General features: G+C 37.7%; 1 protein-coding gene across 1 annotated transcript; it reads left to right on the forward strand.

Moving 5' to 3' along the window:
• Nucleotides 1-11,940: 11,940 nt before the first annotated feature.
• On the forward strand, nucleotides 11,941-19,879 carry LOC140156241 (metabotropic glutamate receptor 2-like). Its single transcript, XM_072179238.1, has 4 exons — nucleotides 11,941-12,339; nucleotides 12,944-13,849; nucleotides 15,004-15,239; nucleotides 18,854-19,879. The coding sequence occupies exons 1-4, from the start codon at nucleotides 12,213-12,215 to the stop codon at nucleotides 19,424-19,426; spliced, it is 1,842 nt and encodes a 613-aa protein (XP_072035339.1). The 5' UTR covers nucleotides 11,941-12,212; the 3' UTR covers nucleotides 19,427-19,879.
• The last annotated feature ends 286 nt before the right edge of the window (nucleotides 19,880-20,165 follow it).

Genomic DNA, 20,165 nt, shown 5'->3' on the forward strand with positions numbered 1-20,165 from the left:
GGAGTAACAATATTAAGTGCACAATTACCCTATCAATATGTTTTATTACGTAGAAAGCATAATCATGATAATGTTATACCAGACAGGCAGAGAATATTAGTCATGTTTAAATTAGTCAAATTCTAAATTTTCTAAATTAGTGAAAGTCTAATGAAGTAACGCCTACGGTACAGCTTGTTGGGTTTTTGGGTTGGGTTGGGAGTTTTTCTCGAAGGTGGGACGAGGCGAAGGTATGCCTATGTCACCGCATAGGCCTACATGCTTTTATAGGCCTACAGACTCGCCCATGTGTAGGGCCTAGGCCTATGTTAATTGTTTGACTGAATGATAATGGTGATATTGGAATAACTTGAATTGGATTAGTGGCATTTTGAAGTAGAAAAAAAGCGAAAGGAAAGTGAAGAAATGCTTATGTAGGCCTACTTCCCCAGATGGGGGAGGGGAATTTGTTACACAGGTTTGCTTCCGGGGTTTGCTTCAGTTGGAATTGGGTCATTCAATATTGAAACACTGTATAGAATTGAGGCCATCGGCTATAGGCTTAGATGTAGGCCCTATTATTGATTGCAACGTCCCTATTTTATTATTCGCCTTAATTTCAAGCTATAGGCCTAAGGCAATTTCAATAGGTATGTGACAAGAACTCCCGGGAAGAACTCACGTGTACAAAAGAACTCACCACTATCAGTATTCAATAATTATTATCCAAGTTCTTCAAGTTCATATTTCGAGCAATTGAGTATTGACCACTGAGAGGGCTCGTTACTTCTGCACTATGAAAGTACAAGGGACTGTCCATTGGTAGAAAGTGGATCGCTCGAGAGCGGCAGGAATATTGTTGACTATAAAAGTGCTGTGAATACAAGCAGACGACGCATCAGGTCTCGCTCTCTCGATAGTTCTGCAAAGCCTTGCTATACATACTTGCATGGCATGTAGTCCAATTTGCTTCATTTAACAAGACCTCGCAAATCTTAAGGTCATCTTGCTTTCACATTTCGTCGATAACAATGAGAAAAATTCATACCTGTTGTTCTGCAATGTATACCGTAGTACTTCTACTGCTGAATAAATGGGAATCATGTTTGTGCACGGCTGACAACAGGATTTTGCAATGTCAGTGAGCGAAGCTTTTACTTCGGAGCTTTTCATGTAAGTATTCACACTTAAATGTATAATTGTTTTTAAAATTAAATTAAAACATGCAACACTTGAAATTTCCCTCTTTTTAATACACTGTGAGCTGTGTAATATATTTCCAATGATTTTTATGTACAACGCCGTTATTGTTGTCAAATCATTTAATATTCATATTGCACTAAAGATATACGTGTGGTGAACTGCACAAAAACTCGGTGTTTCATATTTTTGTCATAGTACTAGTAGGTTAGCCTCTTTGATTCAGAATTTAAGGTGAAATGTCATTATAGCCAGGAGCAAGGTGGGTGTAAGTATGTTATACTTTGCACTTAGAAGGGTGAGGTTGGGGGCTGGGGCTAGTATAAAGTTCAGTCGAAGTCGACTCATTTTACTGGGCCAATTAGGCTAGTAGCCTAGCTACTGTCATGATTGTATAAGTTTTAAAATTCAATCCATGTGTTTTTCTGTTTGTCTGTCATGTTTGTTTGTTGTTGTTTCGGGGGTGATTTTGTCACTATTTATTATGCATGACTGTCGCTGTCAGTTAGATTCGAGACAGAGCATTAACCCATATGACTGCTCCTTGGCTGTTCAAATGGACCAAAACAGAAATAAAATTCATAAAGAGGCGTAAATCAGGCATGCCAAACCCGATTACCCGAACAAATCTTTTAATATCCATTTTTTTGCCGTTTATTTATTTATTTATTTATTTATTTATTTATTTATTTATTTATTTATTTATTTATTTATTTATTTACTTATTTATTTTTTTCTTATTTATTTTTCTTATTTATTTTATTTATTTATTTATTTATTTATTTGTTTGTTTATTTAAATTTGTTTGTTTGTTTATTTATTTATTTATTTATTTATTTAGACGGTGCTTGCTATTGTGTTTTCAAAACACTGACCCAAGAATTTTATATTAAAAAAAACCTATCCCATCGGGATAGTTGTAAAATGTACGATTTAATTTTATTAAAATTTGGTATACTTCCTGATTAATATTAGAATTTGAATTGAAGTAGGCCTATGTAAGAATGAGAATAATTGTGTTAATATGACTAATATTTACATTGTTCATCTTTTGACGTTCAAGTAGGCCACACAAAACACAACAAAGACACCTGAATTTGACCGCTTTTGAATAGCTGTCAGTCGCTATGCAAAGTGATTGAGTGCATTATTAAAATTCATATTCTTTTGTACTAAAAATACCGATATACCTAAAGATTTATGGAATTGTTTGGACCAGTTTTATATATTAGCTTATATTGCTCACACATACCAAGTTAACGTGAAATATAGTCATATTAATTGTGTGCAAGTTTGTTTGTTGAGGTTGGGTTTCTATCAAATCCAAATCTGTTTTTTTTCCTTCAAATGGGTCTACTTAAATATATATGCACGGTCAACTTTATCCTAATTTAATTCCAACCAGACCAAAGCGTATTTCCACACGGAATGACATTAAAATGAACGCTTTAATGCATGCAGTCCTTGGCTGCAGTTTGATTTAATATACCTTGTAATACATGTTTACCAAAAAAAAATCGAAAAAAAGAATCGAAACTTGGTGCGACTACGTGAATTTAATCAGATTACGCCGTGCAATTTCGGTGAAAATCTAATCAGGTCACGCCGTGTACAATTGCTTGAGATGTTTTAACATCTCAAACATCCTCCCCCCAAAAAAATACACTAGTTGGATTAAAAAATATATATTATCATGTTTTTTATTTTAATGGCAATATAAGACAAATTTACAATTTGAGTTACAATTTAAAATATGGGCAATTATAATTACACAAAAAGACTCGGAGCTAGTCAAGAATGCACAACCTAAAATTATTTGTACAAATCTCTGGGCTTAATTGTCACAGTATATAAAAAACAGTCGTAAACGCGCGTTTTTGGTCCTTATTTCCAAAGATTACCCAAATATTACCATTTGACTTGATTGCCAGATATTAGAAAACTAAAGGATTAGGTAAGGATTAAGCGCTTCGTTTTACAAAACAAGATTTATTTTTGAATCTGGAGTTGTATGGACCCATGCACACTTCCTCTTTTGAGAAGTTTATTTTCCTTCATCAAGTTCAGTGTCATGAGAGAATAACACTTTCCTTGAAGAGTCCCTGGCCGGATCACGTCAAAAGGTCATTTTATTCATTGTTTGACGTATATCAGTTTAATCAGTTTAACTAGAGCGGTTACCGGACCATAGCTGAACCATGGCGTAAGGACTATTACGGTACCCCCGGTGGGAAATTATTTCTATAGCATACCGTATTCTTTACTAAATTTGTTCTTTTTCATTTGATACCACTTTGGAGGTCATACCTTCTTAGTATTTTGAGACATTAAAAGGACCCATATGAATATTGACTCAGATCTTATGATGAGTGTCACCCCCGGGTGTGGATATATTTTTTATTATATTCTTTACTTTCCTTATCTTATTCTTTCATTTGACACCACTCGGGGTACATACCTTCGTGGCATTTCGAGATATGTCCATTTCAGACCTAAAGGTTAGTCAGTAAGTTAGCAAGTAAGCAAGTAACCTATAGCAAACACAAAACGTATTTAAAAGATTTTAAACGGGTTATATTTTAGGTTTGGTTTTGGTAAAAAACTTTTAATAACATTTATAATGTAGGGTTTTATGAAGGTCATGAAAACGTTTTAAAACGTTTTATAAGAAAATACACTACAAAAAAAACACATTTTAGAATGTTGTCAAAATGTTATTGTAAAACGTTTATTATTATTATTTATTCATTATTGGGTTTTTTTTGCAAACGTTTTTTTGCCGAATATATCGTCAACACAAAAATAGCATTATGTTAGCATATTTTGCAGTACGTTTCAGGAATTATTTTTGAATGTTATTAAAACGTTATACCCTTTATATAACCCACCATTTAAACGTTTTCTGACAGTTTCTTCTAACCTTTTGCGAATAATGTAACGTTGTGTGTTTTTGCTGGGAACATACACTATTATAGGCTGATATGGTTCACCAAAAACATAAGAAGCCCATCCAGCAAACACAAACATTTTGCAGACAACTTTTAAATGTCGGGTTATAGGCATAAAGATTATATAACGTTTTAATTAATACATACAGAAACATTTTTGAAAACTTGATGCAAAACATTCCAACATTGTTATTAAAACAAAACATGTAAAAATATTTTTAAATGTTTTGCGAAAATGTTTACGAAAAAGTGTCTCGACAACATTTTTACAATGTTGATGTATACAATTTCACTGTAATATAGGATTATTCATGGAAAGAAATGGAATTTCACTCTTTCTAGAGTGAAATGCACTCTCTCCAGAGTCAATTTTAGAAGAGTGAACAGGGCGTTCAAATCCTCTTTGAAGTGAAATTTCACTACGGAATGATACTCCGTTAAAATAGGCCTACATATTAGAGAGTAATTTCTCTTCAAGTATAAGCCTATGGTTTGAGTTTTGTATGCGTTTTCTGTACTTTCGATTTTCTAAACGTAAAAAAAGTGGTTCGGCGACAAAAAGGTTTCCTACTTATCCAATTCTTGAATGGACATGAACCGTATACTCTACGATCATAATGACTATAATATTACCCTGAAGATGCGCATGGCCTGGATTCAAATGTGATATCAATTACACTTGAAATTGACAACGCAGAGTATCAAATTGAATATCTAGGGTTACATTAACAGAAAATACCGCTTTTATGTGCGCGTACTTTTCTCGTCAATGACACAGATGATTTGAAATACTAATTATACTAATACTCCAAGACGCCAAAAAGAATGGAAAACCGATTGTGACAACGTGGCTTGACCTACAAAATGCGCGTGCCACACAACCTCATCCAGTTTGCATTACACTGGCACCATGTTCCCGACCACATCAGGAAGATGATCTTTAACTACTATGATGAAAGCTACATCTATAATGTAAAGACTAAGGAATGGACAACAGATTGGATACACTGCAGCATAGGAGTATTCCAGGGATACCCACTATCTTGCATCCTATTCTTGGCAGTATTCAATCTTTGCCTTGATCTTCTTGTCAACACAGCCATCTGGGGTACTGCATGAAGGATTCATCCATCAAATCTTCAGTCAAAGCTTATGCTGATAACTATACTATAACTGCAAGAAACCCAGAAGACTGTCAGAAACTGGTCAACGTCGTTAATGACTTCCTGATGTGGACTCGATCAATGAAGGCAAAGCCAAGCAAATGTCGATCCCATGCCATGAAGAGATTTGTCCCAAATAAGAAACAAAAGCAAGAGGGACATAAAACCCAATATGTGGCATACGATCCAAAGTTGACTATAGATGGAGAAGAGATTGCATATCCACGACCAACCCATGCGATTCCTCGGTAAGCTTATCTTCAAAGATCTGAAAGATAAGGAAAACAGAGAGTCTGTAAAGCAGAAACTAACAGACATGCTGACAAAGACAGACAAAAGCCTACTCAATGGAATCATGAAGATGTGGATATATAATAATGCAATCCTACCCAAACGCTACCAATTCAACGACGTGACTCGAGAGAGCAAAAAGTGGGAGTCTGGGCCAAATTTTGACAAGCCATATCTCCAAAACTGCTTGGAGTTGCGCATTCATTTTTTCCTTGTGTTCATTATGCTCATCATGCTCATAGAGGTAAATGATTTTCAGCAAAATCTGAAGGGATGACCACTAACCAACCAACCCATTTTGTTGATGTGGCTTGAATGACTCACATGTGAGTAAGCAAACCTAACTGATGTTTTTAAAGCAAAGTCATCAAGACCCCAAGCCACTATTTCTCAGAAATGTTGTCCAAGAACATATTTTCAACATACATGAAGGTGATGGTCTGACATTGGTTTTCAGGGGGTCAAAATGTACAAAAAATGTACAATTGGGGTTTTGCATGGGTAATATCTCAGCTAAAAGTATTCTAATAGGCTCAATATGGGAAAAGAGTAATGTCCTACTAAAGAGCTCTGACTGCATGGCCAAAAAAATGGACATCAAAATTATTTTTACTTTTGGAGTTCTGACCCCCCAAAGTTGGTCCTAGAAGGATGAAGTTGCATTTTGAGGGCCCGATATCTTTTTAAGTAAAGGAGTTACATTTTCTGATGCCAGGTTTGAATTCTACACAAAAAAGTACCCCAGAATACATACTTTTGAAAGTTGTAGGGGGTTCCCTTTGTACATTTATGGACTTCCAAACATCGTCTTTCGCGTCGCGACACATTTTTACGCTGACCCCCCTAAATTTCAAATTGATGCCACGGGAAAACGAAATGGAGTATGAAGCTCAAATTTTCAGGATTTTACTTTCTCAACAATATCTACCACCACGCAGAAAAATTGAAGAGGTGCTGCGGTGCACATCCCAGGAGTTGACATGGATTGGCTCAGATGTAAAAACAAAAAACAATGGAAAATTGAAGATGATATCAGTATCTTAAATAAGCTATAATAGTAATAATGATTTTGATTTGTGAAATCTTTATTGAGGAATTTAAACTACTTCAGTGGCAAGCACTGCTTTCCAAACAGGCCCTCATACAATGATATTTTACATAATTTTTACAGAATATTTATAAAATAACATGATACTTAGAAATACACAAAAACATGGTGAAAATAAATACATCATAAAGTACATGACCGATTCTTTTCCCTGTGTATTGATCAAGAATAAAGATTAAGCATAATTAATTTGATCTCGTAGTAGTCTGCAAGGCTTGAATATTTATATCAGTGGCGTAGCGTGAGTCTTCCGAATGGGGGGAGGGCGCCGGGTCTGATAGGAGGAAGGGGGGGGGGGCCAAAGCCGTTTTTGGCAATTTTCCTACGGGATTTTCTAAATTTTGCAATCGATTGGGGGCCCGTGCCCCTATGACACTACGCCACTGATTTATGTTCCAGTGTATGATGCGTAAGCCTCTTTTCTTGTTTGTATGATTATTATTAGGCTGGCAGGTATAAGCACTCAGACAAAGAACATCAATATGATAGCGATACCGTTATATTTTACGTAATTTAACAGTCAGTGATGCTATGATGTTTAACCAGTTCCAACCTCCAACGAATAACTGCTACATGTGTAGTTCTCATCTCTTCTTTAAACGAGAGAGATACGCAGTATTTAATAAATCAAACTGAATTACGCGATATGAGCATCATCTTTTACAGAATATTATTTTTAACATTCAAATCCAATAGTAAACTTTTGAAAGAATCAATGAGGCCCTATTTGCATGGTATCATGGTTATAGGCCTAGGCATATATTTGTGATTATTTATTAAATTTTCTACCAAAACTTTATAATAATGTTCAATTCTAGACCTGAACAATACCAACAGCTATCACACTAGTAAATACGTAATTTTTAAAGCTATTTTTAACGTAGATTTCCGTTTCTTTATCAACTTATTCATCTTTTTTTTTTTTTTGGTCATTTCTTTTTTATAAACTGTATATTTGTGTTCAAATTGAGGGCGCTATTTACAAATATTTGAGATTTAATTTAACCAAATAATATAAATTATTCCTTAAATTTCATGATAAAAAGGTTTTTGAAAATTTCCTTGCTATTTGTTACCCTTTTTCTGGTGTTTAAATACCACTCTACCAGTGTCTTTACCTTGTAAAGATGAAAACACGATTTAAGATAAATAGCGCCATCAGTGTTCACTTTGTCTTTAAAATGACGTAGTGATCACTAGAAATCTCTTCCTTTCCACGAATTTTAGCCTGGCATGAGCATTATGTCTACGTTTGGTCCTATTACTAGGTCCCAAGCGTGCATATCTACTCGCCAAACAAACACATACCATAAAATTACAACAAGCGTACTGGCGTAAATATATTTTCATCGTTTGCCAACAGGGTTATAACACGAAGCGTCTCTATTGGTCATTGATGACAGAACGGAATGAAGAAATCAGTACGTGTGCATGACATCATTAGCCCTTCCCCGGGCTTTGCCGTTCTTCCATGCCATAACCAATTAAGCGCACGCATATAAAGATATCCCTGGCTACTTCAACGAAGTGAGGCCATGCACAGGCGGCGGATGACATGATCGAGCCGGCAACTCGTGAAACCGCCCGGCCGTATGGCATTTTCCATATACTCGGTTAATTTTGTGGGGTTCATTATCAAACCCCAACGGTTTTAGCGTGTATTTATATTATTTATCAACATAGGCCTATTTGTTTGTGATATTTCAAGCGTTTTAAAATTTCAAAATAATCCCATTCAATTACACGGTTGACGATGAAAATTTACTGAATTTAGGGACTGCACGTCATACACCACCTGGCCATGCATGCAAAATTACTATATATGTACAACAAATTACTATACTACAAGTCAATGTTTATTTTATACGTGGTCCACAAGTTCAGCTGTTTATATCAACAAGAATATGAGTTGATATGATATCATATTCGATATGGTAATGTAATTATAGTTGAATGCCCCACATCTCTTATCATGCTTGAAATAGTAAACTCTATCGCACTTCTGGTCAGTTTTATACCACTATCAATAATTAGATAATTTCATATTATAAAATTAATCAGAATTAAACTAAGCATTTTGAGGGCGATTATTTGTTTCTAATAACAGCAGGCAAATTCAGAGATCATAGGAAAGAAAACGAGCAAGGTACACCAACTTGATGTGGGAAACAAGTAAAATACAGACTAGACAATATGCGGGGGGGCAAAACCAGCAAATGTAGGCATAAGAAGTAGGTAAAGCAGGCTATCGAACTTTATCTACTTCTTATGCCTACATTTGCTGGTTTTGCCCCCCCCCCCTGCATATTGTCTAGTCTGTGTTTTACTTGTTTCCCCCCATCAAGTTGGTGTACTTTTGCTCGTTTTCTTCCTGTTGTTCATATTCAAGATATCCTCTTGTATCATTTATTGATCCTTGATGTGTTTTGTGTCCTTGTCCGTTGGATTCACCATTACCCACTTTATCAGAGATCATAATATCCAATTGCCAATAGTCTGCATGAAAATTACGATAAACGACCATAAGATTTATAAATCCAAAAATACTCATACACTCTGTGGTGTCAACAATACTTTGTGCTTCAGGAGCAATATAACTTCAAGTTTGCACTCCAGGAGCATTGTGCTCTAGGAGCACTGTGCTGATGATACCTCACTTTGCCCGTTGGTTTAGGCAAGGAGATATATTTAAGGCTCAGGTGCTGTCTGCATAATCATTCTCTCCAGTTCATCAAGTTCTGACAGCATCCTACTGGACTACGAGAAGGCTTTTGACAAAGTTTCACATCGTCATCTGCTGTTAAAAGTCGAGCATTATGGAGTAAGTGGGCCGACCTTGGAATGGATTCGGGACTTCCTACACAATCGCTCCCAGCAAGTCCTCCTAGATGGTCAACGCAGCAGTGAGGCTACAGTATCATCTGGCGTCCCTCAAGGCAGCGTCCTGGGACCGTTACTGTTTCTCATCTACATAAACGACCTGCCCAACTGCGTTTCCAACTCAACCACTAGATTGTTCGCAGACGACAGCGTAGTGTACAGGGACATATCTTCACCAGCTGACTCTGCACTCCTTCAGGAAGACCTCGACTCCCTCCAAGCATGGGAAGACAAGTGGCTGATGAAATTCAACGCATCTAAATGCCAGGTCCTGCAGATCACCAACAAACGCAACCCAATCCCTCCGTCCTACACCATCCATGGACACAGCCTGGAGAATGTGAGCTCGGCAAAATATCTTGGAGTGCACTTGGACTCACGACTTAGCTTTAATGCCCATGTTGATGCCATCACCAGGAAGGCTAACTCCACCCGGGCCTTCTTGAATCGCAACCTTAGTCACTGTAGCCGTAAGATCAAGGCAGCTGCATACACAACCTTTGTAAGACCAATCGTCGAGTACGCTGCAACCTCCTGGGATCCCCACACCCAGCGTAACATCCGCAAAGTTGAACAGGTTCAGCGTACCTCTGCACGTTTCGTCACCAGTGACTACAGTCGGGAGAGCAGTGTGACTGCCATGCTGAAACACCTAGAATGGCCATCACTACAAGAGAGACGCCAACAAAGCCGCCTTGTAATGATGTATAAGATCCACCAAGACTTAGTCGACATTGATTGGACCAACTACCTTACCCAATCCACATCTCGGACAAGAGGACACAAGTCTCGCTTCGTGTACCCTCAGACCAGCTCATCAGTCTATGCCAGTTCCTTCTTCCCACGTACCATCAAGGATTGGAACATCTTGAAGAAGGATCCAGCTGAGTACTCATCCCTCGACGCCTTCAAGATTGCGCTGAGGGATCGTCTCCTGATGTAGCTCCGCACCACCCAGTGTTTAACCTGCACTGTATATTTCGCACCTGTCTACAATTTTATGTTCAAGTTGTTCCTACCCATGCACACAAGCAGTGCGTTTTTCCTCATAATTGAGGCTGCACTTTAAAGGAAGGAAGGAAGGAAGGAAGCATCGCGACTTGTTGCCGCATATATATAATTCTTTAGATATGTCATTTATATATATTAAGTAAATGAAATATTTGAAAAATTATACATAATATGCAGCAACAAGTCGCGATGCTGTCAGAACTTGATGAACTGGATTATAGCCTGATGAAAATTTTTAATGCTCAAACAGAACTATATAGCTTATGTTGGTGGGTAATCAAACATCTGTCACAAATATACACTTGATATGGCCACAGAGTTGTAAGCGGGGATGGAAAGGAAAATAAATAAAATTAATATCGCTACAAAATATTTTATTTACAAGTCAACTGATAAAATATATGCTTCCTGTGCGAATAATTTGATTATATAGCTATGCGAAATTAATATTACTTTACGATAAGGTATTTTGATCACTCCACGCCAGAGCTCTGACTCCACGCCATCGAACTACTGCTCAATGCCGAGTCAATGAGCCCCTCAATTGAAAAGGTAACCTGCATGTATGAAAATACAGGTTTTCTCAATGAATGTGAAATGTTTAATAATTATCCCTTTTTCTCTTTCACAGGCTATATAAGGCAATCATCATCAACCGTTTCCTTGAATCTGAAACAACTCGCGTAACACAGAAGAAGACGAGACGATACCTAACACATTTGATATGTGGTATATGATGTAAATGTAATATTACTGCGAGACAAAATGAGAGAGGAAATAATTATGGCCATGCAATTCATGTGTAGATTTACGGGTTTCATCCCTGCACGGTTACCATGGTTACTAGTGCTTTTATACCACTTTTTGCTACTATCAACCGATGCCTTCATAACAACAAGCATCAATTACACACTGCCAGGAGACATCAATTTAGGCGGCATCATACCTCTCCATACATATAACGAAATGACTGAAAAATGCGGTACTTTACGAAGCGACGCCTTGAAGAAACTAGAAGCTATGGTTTACGCAGTACAACAGATAAACAAGAATACCACATTGTTGCCAAATGTTACTCTTGGGTTTGAGATCTATGACACGTGCTCCTATGACGCAAGAACTCTACGAGAATGTTTGAATTTCATCCCATCTGCAGATAACCCTGGGGATGGATGTACAAGCAGTTCAGAACCGCGTCAAAACTTGCCTATAGTCGGTGTTGTTGGTGCGCAGCGGAGTTCTTCAAGCGTCCAAGCTGCTCTTCTGCTCGGAATCTATCATATACCACAGATTTCTTACCTATCCACAAGTGATGAGCTCAGTGATGACATAAGGTTTCCATACTTCCTACGAACAGTTGGACCTGATAGTTATCAAATCAGAGCAATTATTGATATACTTTTACACTTTGATTGGAAGTACGTGTCATTTCTAAGTTCTGCTGACACATACGGACGTAATGGAAGGAAAGTATTCACTACGCTAGCCGCACAAAATGGCATCTGCGTCGGTCTTTCAGAAACCGTATCTCTTGTTGACTCACGCGGTCGTTACGACAGTCTGGTCAAGGACTTACTAAACATACAACAAGAGTACAGCGCTACGGTTGTGGTACTCTTTATACACCTGGAGATGGCGCAGAATATCTTCTCAGCAGCGACGAGGATGAAAGCGCAGAGGAGATTCATTTGGATTGGCAGTGATAGCTGGGCAAATTATGACGAGGAAGCAGTGATTGGGAACGAGGAAGCAGCTCTAGGTGAGTGAGGGTATATAGGATGTGCAAATAATTTTGAGGTTTTTGTTGGGATCGCGGATTCGTGCTTGGATGGAGATGAGTATAATTATGAATACTTGTTTTTGATTATCTTTAATAAGGATTGGGATGGGTAGCTCCATCATTTTTATACCGTTCTCAATGGTTTTATTGTATTTAAAACATAGAGGGCTCCAACAAGTTTCAAATGACTATCAGAAAAGAATATTATAATAAAATACCGACAAAAGAATATCGTAGGCAACATGCAATGCCTGTGTATTGTCAGAAAACGGTTAAGGATGAGATCACCTTCATAATACGTTTAAGACAGTAAACGAGCTGTCGTGCCAAGAGTAGAATTAACTACAACTGATACTTTTCCCCTCTATTAATTTTTACTATTTATAGTCTTCTTTGAAGATACCATGGCAAACTGGCATGGCATGATGGTCTACTTTGTCATAAATATTATAAATAGTATAATGTTGCATGTTCAAATATTTAATGTTTTTTTCAGAGCAAATGTATAACATTATGTGTCAACTGCCACATGGGAATTCGTAATATTTCATATTGAAACGTTTCACATCTTGTATACTTTCAGGATCTTTCACCGTGCTACCTGTGTCTGAAATATCTCCCGAGTTTAACGAGTATTTCCGTTCCTTGACTCCAAATACCTCAAACAACCCTTGGCTTCTGGAGTTCCTTCAATACTTTACAAATTGCACGGATAATTGCGACCAGCCTGGTATCCTTGATATCCTGGACACCGACGTATCCACCCACGAAACACTAGTCATGGATAGCGTTTATGCGTTCGCTTTTGCATTGGATAACATGCGAAAGGATCTTTGCCCTAACGCTATTAGTGGCGTTTGTGATGAAATGAAGTCAGCTGATGGTATCGTATTGCGCGACTATCTTTTGAAAACAAGTTTCATGAGCCCAAATGGTCGTGTAAGCTTCATGCGCAATGGTGATGTTGCAGGTAGATACACTATCAAGTATCTAGAGAAAAATGTCGATGAGAACATGTATAGATTTGTCAAAGTCGGCAAATGGGAAGAAGGAACCAACTTTGAGACAATCATACATGAGGATATCACATGGTACCTTCAGACTAACCGCTCGCCACAAAGTGGGAACGCAGTACCCAAATCAATCTGCAGTGAACCGTGCGGTCATGGAGAACGGATAAACGTAGACATCGATAATTCTTGTTGCTGGACTTGTATTAGATGTTACAAACATGAAGTTGTTACCAAAAATGGGACGCATTGTCAATCATGCATAGATGAGGAGATCAAACTTTATGCTTGGCCTAACAAAAATTCCACCGAGTGTCTACCGCTGAAAACTAACGACAACAGTTGGTCTTACGCCATTATTGCCGCGTCTGTTGTGGGACTTGTTGTTACCATTGTGATCATTTGTCTCTACACTTATAACCACGAGAATGCATTAATAAAAGCCTCAAGCCGTGAGCTCTCTTACATCATGTTTGTTGGTAAGTTTCATAGCTGTCGACGTTACGTCGATGATACATTCGTTCCCAAAGTGGTGAAACAAGTATGTCATCCTTCACATCGAAGGCCTTCATCAGATGTGACTGATATGGTCATCTGATCCACTTTCCCTGGTAACTGGTTTCCGGTACTTAACTTTATCTATTTTCCAATCTTTAAAAGCGGATCGTAAAGTAACGTGGCTTAGAAAATATTTCCCCTCCTCTCTGTTCATGACCTTGCTACCTCGTCTTCTTATTTCCATAGCTTCCAGCATTTCTTTTATTTTGCTCCCGCCTAAGGATCTTGGATTCGTCCCAGTTTACCACATATTCTTAAACACTTGAGAACGTTCTTGCAATCTCATTGGTTCTTACCCGTGTGATATATGACACGGGTCGGCGCGTGTGCATCAACGCGATACGCGTACTCGCTATTTGAATCAATCGGAAGCGCATAGCAACAACGGGACTGATCGATTTTAAGCCCCAGGTAGTTCCTTGTAAAATGTAGGATTTAATTTGATTAAAATTACTTATGATATTTCTATTTGAATTGAAGTGTTTAAGAATGAGAATAAAGGTATTGGTTTTAGCCGCTGTCGTGCATCTATCGTCTCATATAACATGGGCGACATCATTATTTTTGGCGTAAAACAACTCGGCTTCGCCTCGTTCTTTTACTTAAAATAATGATGTAGCCCGTGTTATATGAGACGATAGATGCACTCCAGTGGCTGAAACCAATACCTTTATTCTCTAAATATTCCCTGGCGACGTGATCTGAAATTGCTGATTTAATGTTGTACACTTTCAACCAAATAGGGTACTACATGTAGGGTAGACAGAATCAAAATCCAACCGTATAATCTTTTTAATAGTTTTGGTCTCATGCAATCTAAGATCGAGACTATCATTTAACTGTATCCCCCAAAAGACTAAATTAGGCCGGTCGGTTGCACCCTTTACATATTATCTGATCATGGCAAACTAGTTACACCATTGAAATTTCCAAACAATTTTTTGAAAATGGGTACAGCATTGTTTTTATTTTGTTCGTTGCTTAATAATTATTTAGAACATCAGCAGGTGTTGAAAATCAAACATGCATAAACACAATATTAATCATCTTATCTAATTTGAATGCTGATTTCCAGGAATATTTCTTGCCTACTTCACTGCCCTGTTATTTGGTGTCTACCCATCACGTGGCGTGTGCGTCATGCGTGGACTGGGCCAACCGATAGCTACTTCTCTTATCTACGTGCCTCTAGCAGTGAAGACGTTCCGACTGTTCCGCATTTTCAAAGCCAGTGTGAAATCAGCGAAGAGACCAAAATTTATTCGTCCGAAATCCCAAGTCATTCTGGCTTTGTTAATCACAACTATACCGGTAAGTGTAACCCTTGCCAATTGAATCTGATTGATGGCAGCGAACAAACCCGGCGAACAAACCAAATTCTCAAAACAACAAAGCTAGTGTGACCGCTGTCCCCACCATCAACAAAAAACATCAAGGCCGCAGGACCGGCAGGCCCGAGGCCAGAGACTCCCATAATAAATGGACTGCCAAAAACCGCATGCACCACACATCTTGACATAACCAAGTACATTCGTCCCCTTTCAATGTGCCAAAATATCATTGGACTCCTTTACATATGCCAGATTTTTGAAACTCTAAATGGTCTAATCATCGCAGCCGTCAGGAAATTGTGCATATTTGAATATTTTCTATACTCTTTTGTCGCATAATATAAAAAATGTTCCGTAAAAATGATGATCCCCCCCACCTGCTAAAAATGCTTGGCTCACCTTTGAGTCTTGCCAAAACATTTTTGTCCCCTTCCCTCCCCCCTAATTTTATCGCCTGGGCACCATACGTAGTGTATCTATACTACTACTAGCTATGAAGGTAAGTGGTTGATACGTTGATAACAGGCAACTTCTGCCCAGGAGCTTCAAGGGACAAGCAAGAAGCGTTAATAGAAAGGTAGATTGTTCTTTCAAAACCACTGAAGACCAGTCATTAATATTCAGTCACTAGTGCCCATTATTTCTCCCGTCTTGATCAAGCTGATGAGGCGACTTTCTTAGCACTTGATATGATTATATTATTATCCTTCTCACTTTAGGTAGATTATTTATGTTCGAGAAACTTCATAGCCTCGAATCGGTAATGTTAACCCTACTTCAAAGGGGAAAAATCATTATAACACCATGTACACTGATTACCTATACGTATGCTGTAAAACCTCGTCTACAAGCATAATGGTTGTTTTGATGAAAGCTAGATTAATACGAACAGCCATAAATATACCAGTCCAGTACAATACCGTAAAACCCCGTCTACAAGGATATACCCAAGAAACGCCCTCAATAAAAATTGGTTGCTTGTTGTATTTGGAGTTTGAGCAAATATATACTGGCACTGGGTGGCTATGCATTCCATCTAAGTATGTTGTAACACCAATCAATTGTATTGACATAATAACGACTGTTTCGTATATCAGGATCGTATAGCTCAATTGATAGAGCGTCAGACTTTGGAACTGAAGACACTGAAGACATGCTGAAGAGAGCATGGTCCGGGCACCGGTTCCGTTTTTTCATTCTCGTTTAATTTTAACTTTTTGACATGTTCTTTTTATCTTTCTTCAAATCTACCTTTCTACTTTTAATTTTAGGTGCGTTTTTTAAAAAAAATTTTTATAGTTTTTTTCATAGTTTTTTTTAGTAATTTTGTGGTTTTATAGAAACTAGTAAAAGCATTTATTCTAAATAATAGCGAAACCCACGGTTAGACAGATGTGTTGTAACTACTTGTCTGTCCTCGTCTTTGCAATAAAAACCTATGTTGCACCTTTGTGCCATCCCAATTCTTGAGGTAGGGTGCGTTTTTGGCTTAAGCACGATTTTGTTTCTACTTGAAATGAAATCAAAATAAATATTGTTCTGTTGCCACAATTGCAGTTTTTTCAATAAAAAAAAATAGATGAGGAATAATAATTATTCCATATTTGAATCTATTGTCCCATCAAGAATAGAGTGTCTTCAAAAACTTCAATCAATTCATCTGACAAAGGAAACTATTCTGGTCATTCAATTTTGTTTCGCTTGCACCTGTTATATCACAGGCGTTGGTAGAGAAGGCACACTTCTCTTGTCTTCACCGAAGTAGTGATGTAAACACTAACATGATTAATTACCATAGCTAGCAATGGACATACACTATTTTTTGTTCCACTTGAACCCATACTATAGGCTATTCGCTGTCGATGTGACGTAATTAATCGGATTAACTACCATAGCAATTGATGAATACAATTTCGAATATATAGCCCTGCACTTCATCGTTCACGTGGCACCTATGCATTACACCATAGTTGTCAAAGAAATGCTAATCACTCGCCATGTAAGATTAGTATTTATGAAAAGAGTGGTATTCAATCTATGTTTGGTGACATACGCGGGTGATTAGTGCAATCTGCTTGATGGTAGTTATTGCGATTATTACGTCACTTCGACAGCGAATTGTAGTATAGACGAATCCAACATGCCAAGTGATGGTCAGAATTTATTCGGCCATTATACGCTGGTGAAGTTGCGTAATTAATCGGATTAATTACCATAGCAATAGGTGAAAACAATTTTGAACATATCGCGCTGCGCTACAAGCAGGTTACACTCATCACCTGTACTGTGTATGTCTGCAATCATAGATTGAATACAATACTGGTCTTTTCAAAGATCTTACAGGTGCAGCATGATATGGTTCAATGAAGAGGTACCGCCTGAACGTATCAGTGTATAACGCGGTATATTCAAAAATTGTTTTCACCTATTGCTATGGTAGTTAATCCGATTATTACGTAACCTCGCCAGCGTATTGGAATAAAACAGGAGGATGTGAGTACATAAGGGCAATGTCGGGGATAGGTCACAATCGATGTGGAGAGATGAGAGGTCCGACCAACAGCCATAGCGATTCAACTAATTCCAGCGGACGGTCTGTGGCTAGTAAGGAATCGTCTTTGACCACATGCGCAGATCTGTCTCGTCAGGAAGATATTTAATATCCCGAATTTATAATAGGCCTATGCCTACCAGTTCCATCGTATAACCGATCTGCTAGAGAATATTTGTTACCATGTTTAATAAATTCGTATTTATCGTATAATAAAATGTAGCCAAATGTATATTATGTGTCACACGGTTTTCTGCTGAACCACTAGCAGGCTATGTTACCACATCTATGACAATGACAAAGGTGAATTTTGATGATTTTTACGATCGTCCGGATGAGCAAATCACTGAATGGGTCTTTAGTTCCTCCTCTCCTTATCCTGCCAATATTATATGAATCAAAGAAAAATAAAGAAAAAATAAAATTAAACAAGAAAAAAAGACAAAGAAAAGAAACAATAAAAGAAAAACAATAGAATAAATTAAACTAAATATGAAAAAAAAAATGATCACGAAAGGAGTCTTTAGAAAATGCAAGAAAATATAAATGAAAAGTTTGAACAATATTTTGTTTATAAAAGTTTGTGTGACCGTGATGAGGCTCGAACTCACCATCTTCCGATCTAAAGAACCAAAGTCTTATGCCTTGCCAAGTGAGCTATGCTCGTGAGATGCGAAATAAAGATTAAATAATACATTGTATACCTGCTTGTGTCGGTAAATGATTTGCTCAAATTCCATAATGATATAATATTGTGGAGGGCGTTAGCGTGAAATATGCTATCATCACAGTCGCTTCTATTCCTTATAGACGGGTTTCTACGGTAGATTGGTCTTACAATAATACTTGTTTGTATAAGCTTGTGTCGGTAATTTTTTGCTCAAACTCCAAAATGTTATACTTTTCTCGGTGAATGACGCCTGGATTAATTTAGCTCTTATCAAAAGCACTCTATATGCTTGTAGACGAGGTTTTGCGGTATATAATACATGATTTCCAAACCATTGCACTTTACCCACTTTTCATCTTTTCCACTGTTGCAGGTACTTTGGACCATTATCTGGTTGTTTGTAGCACCGCCCACGGTAATTCATGACATGCCATACGAGAATGAACCACACCTGCAAGTTGGCTGTTCACGCAATCCTGCTGCCTCCATTGGTATACACGCATGGAACTTAGTCGTCATCCTAGTATGCTCCATACTAGCGTTCCTTACCAGACAATTACCAGAAAACTTTAATGAAACAAAGTTCATTACATTCTGCGCGTTTTGTTCATTTCTTGTATTCTTAGCTTTCTCCACAACGAACATTACAGTGACAGAACTTTACTACAAAGCGGGTTACACGTCATTGGCTTTGATAGTTAATGCAACTATGATTTTATTTTGTTTGTTTTTCGTCAAACTTTACGCTATTTATTTCGTGAAACTTGAAGCTTGGAATGTGAGGAAGCACTCTGGCGAATATCAATCTCAGGAAACTCCCGAGAAGTATAATTTAAAGGGTCCTTCTGCAGAGGTTACAATGGAGAATGTACACAATGGTGGGGATAATGCTGACAAGGGACATGTTGCAGATGATAATAATGGCAACACACGTGATTTGAATTGACAACCGAATATAGAGAACTTGGAAATTTATGGGTATTACAATGGTGAATGTACATAATGGTGGGGTATAAGGCTGACAAGGGACATGTTGCAGATGATAATAATGGCAACACACGTGATTTGAATTCAATGTAGAGAACTTGGAAATTTATGGGTATTACAATGGTGAATGTACATAATGGTGGGCAATAAGGCTGACAAGGGATATGTTGCAGATGATAATAATGGCAACACACGTGATTTGAATTGACAACCGAATATAGAGAACTTGGAAATGTATGGGTATTACAATGGTGAATGTACATAATGGTGGGCAATACGGCTGACAAGGGACATGTTGCAGATGATAATAATGGCAACACATGTGATTTGAATTGACAACCGAATATAGAGAACTTGGAAATGTATGGGTATTACAATGGTGAATGTACATAATGGTGGGCAATACGGCTGACAAGGGACATGTTGCAGATGATAATAATGGCAACATACGTGATTGAATTGACAACCGAATATAGAGAACTTGGAAATGTATGGGTATTACAATGGTGAATGTACATAATGGTGGGCAATACGGCTGACAAGGGACATGTTGCAGATGATAATAATGGCAACATACGTGATTGAATTGACAACCGAATATAGAGAACTTGGAAATGTATGGGTATTACAATGGTGAATGTACATAATGGTGGGCAATACGGCTGACAAGGGACATGTTGCAGATGATAATAATGGCA

This window comes from Amphiura filiformis, chromosome 7 (assembly GCF_039555335.1).
Source record: "Amphiura filiformis chromosome 7, Afil_fr2py, whole genome shotgun sequence".
Classification (NCBI taxonomy): domain Eukaryota; kingdom Metazoa; phylum Echinodermata; class Ophiuroidea; order Amphilepidida; family Amphiuridae; genus Amphiura; species Amphiura filiformis.

Bases quoted from the DNA above. Each gene is read 5' to 3' on its own strand.
- LOC140156241 (XM_072179238.1), top strand. From the start codon at position 12,213: ATGGCGCAGAATATCTTCTCAGCAGCGACGAGGATGAAAGCGCAGAGG. The intron at 12,340-12,943 runs GTGAGTGAGGGT...GTATACTTTCAG, and splicing joins GAACGAGGAAGCAGCTCTAG to GATCTTTCACCGTGCTACCT. The intron at 15,240-18,853 runs GTAAGTGTAACC...CCACTGTTGCAG, and splicing joins TGTTAATCACAACTATACCG to GTACTTTGGACCATTATCTG.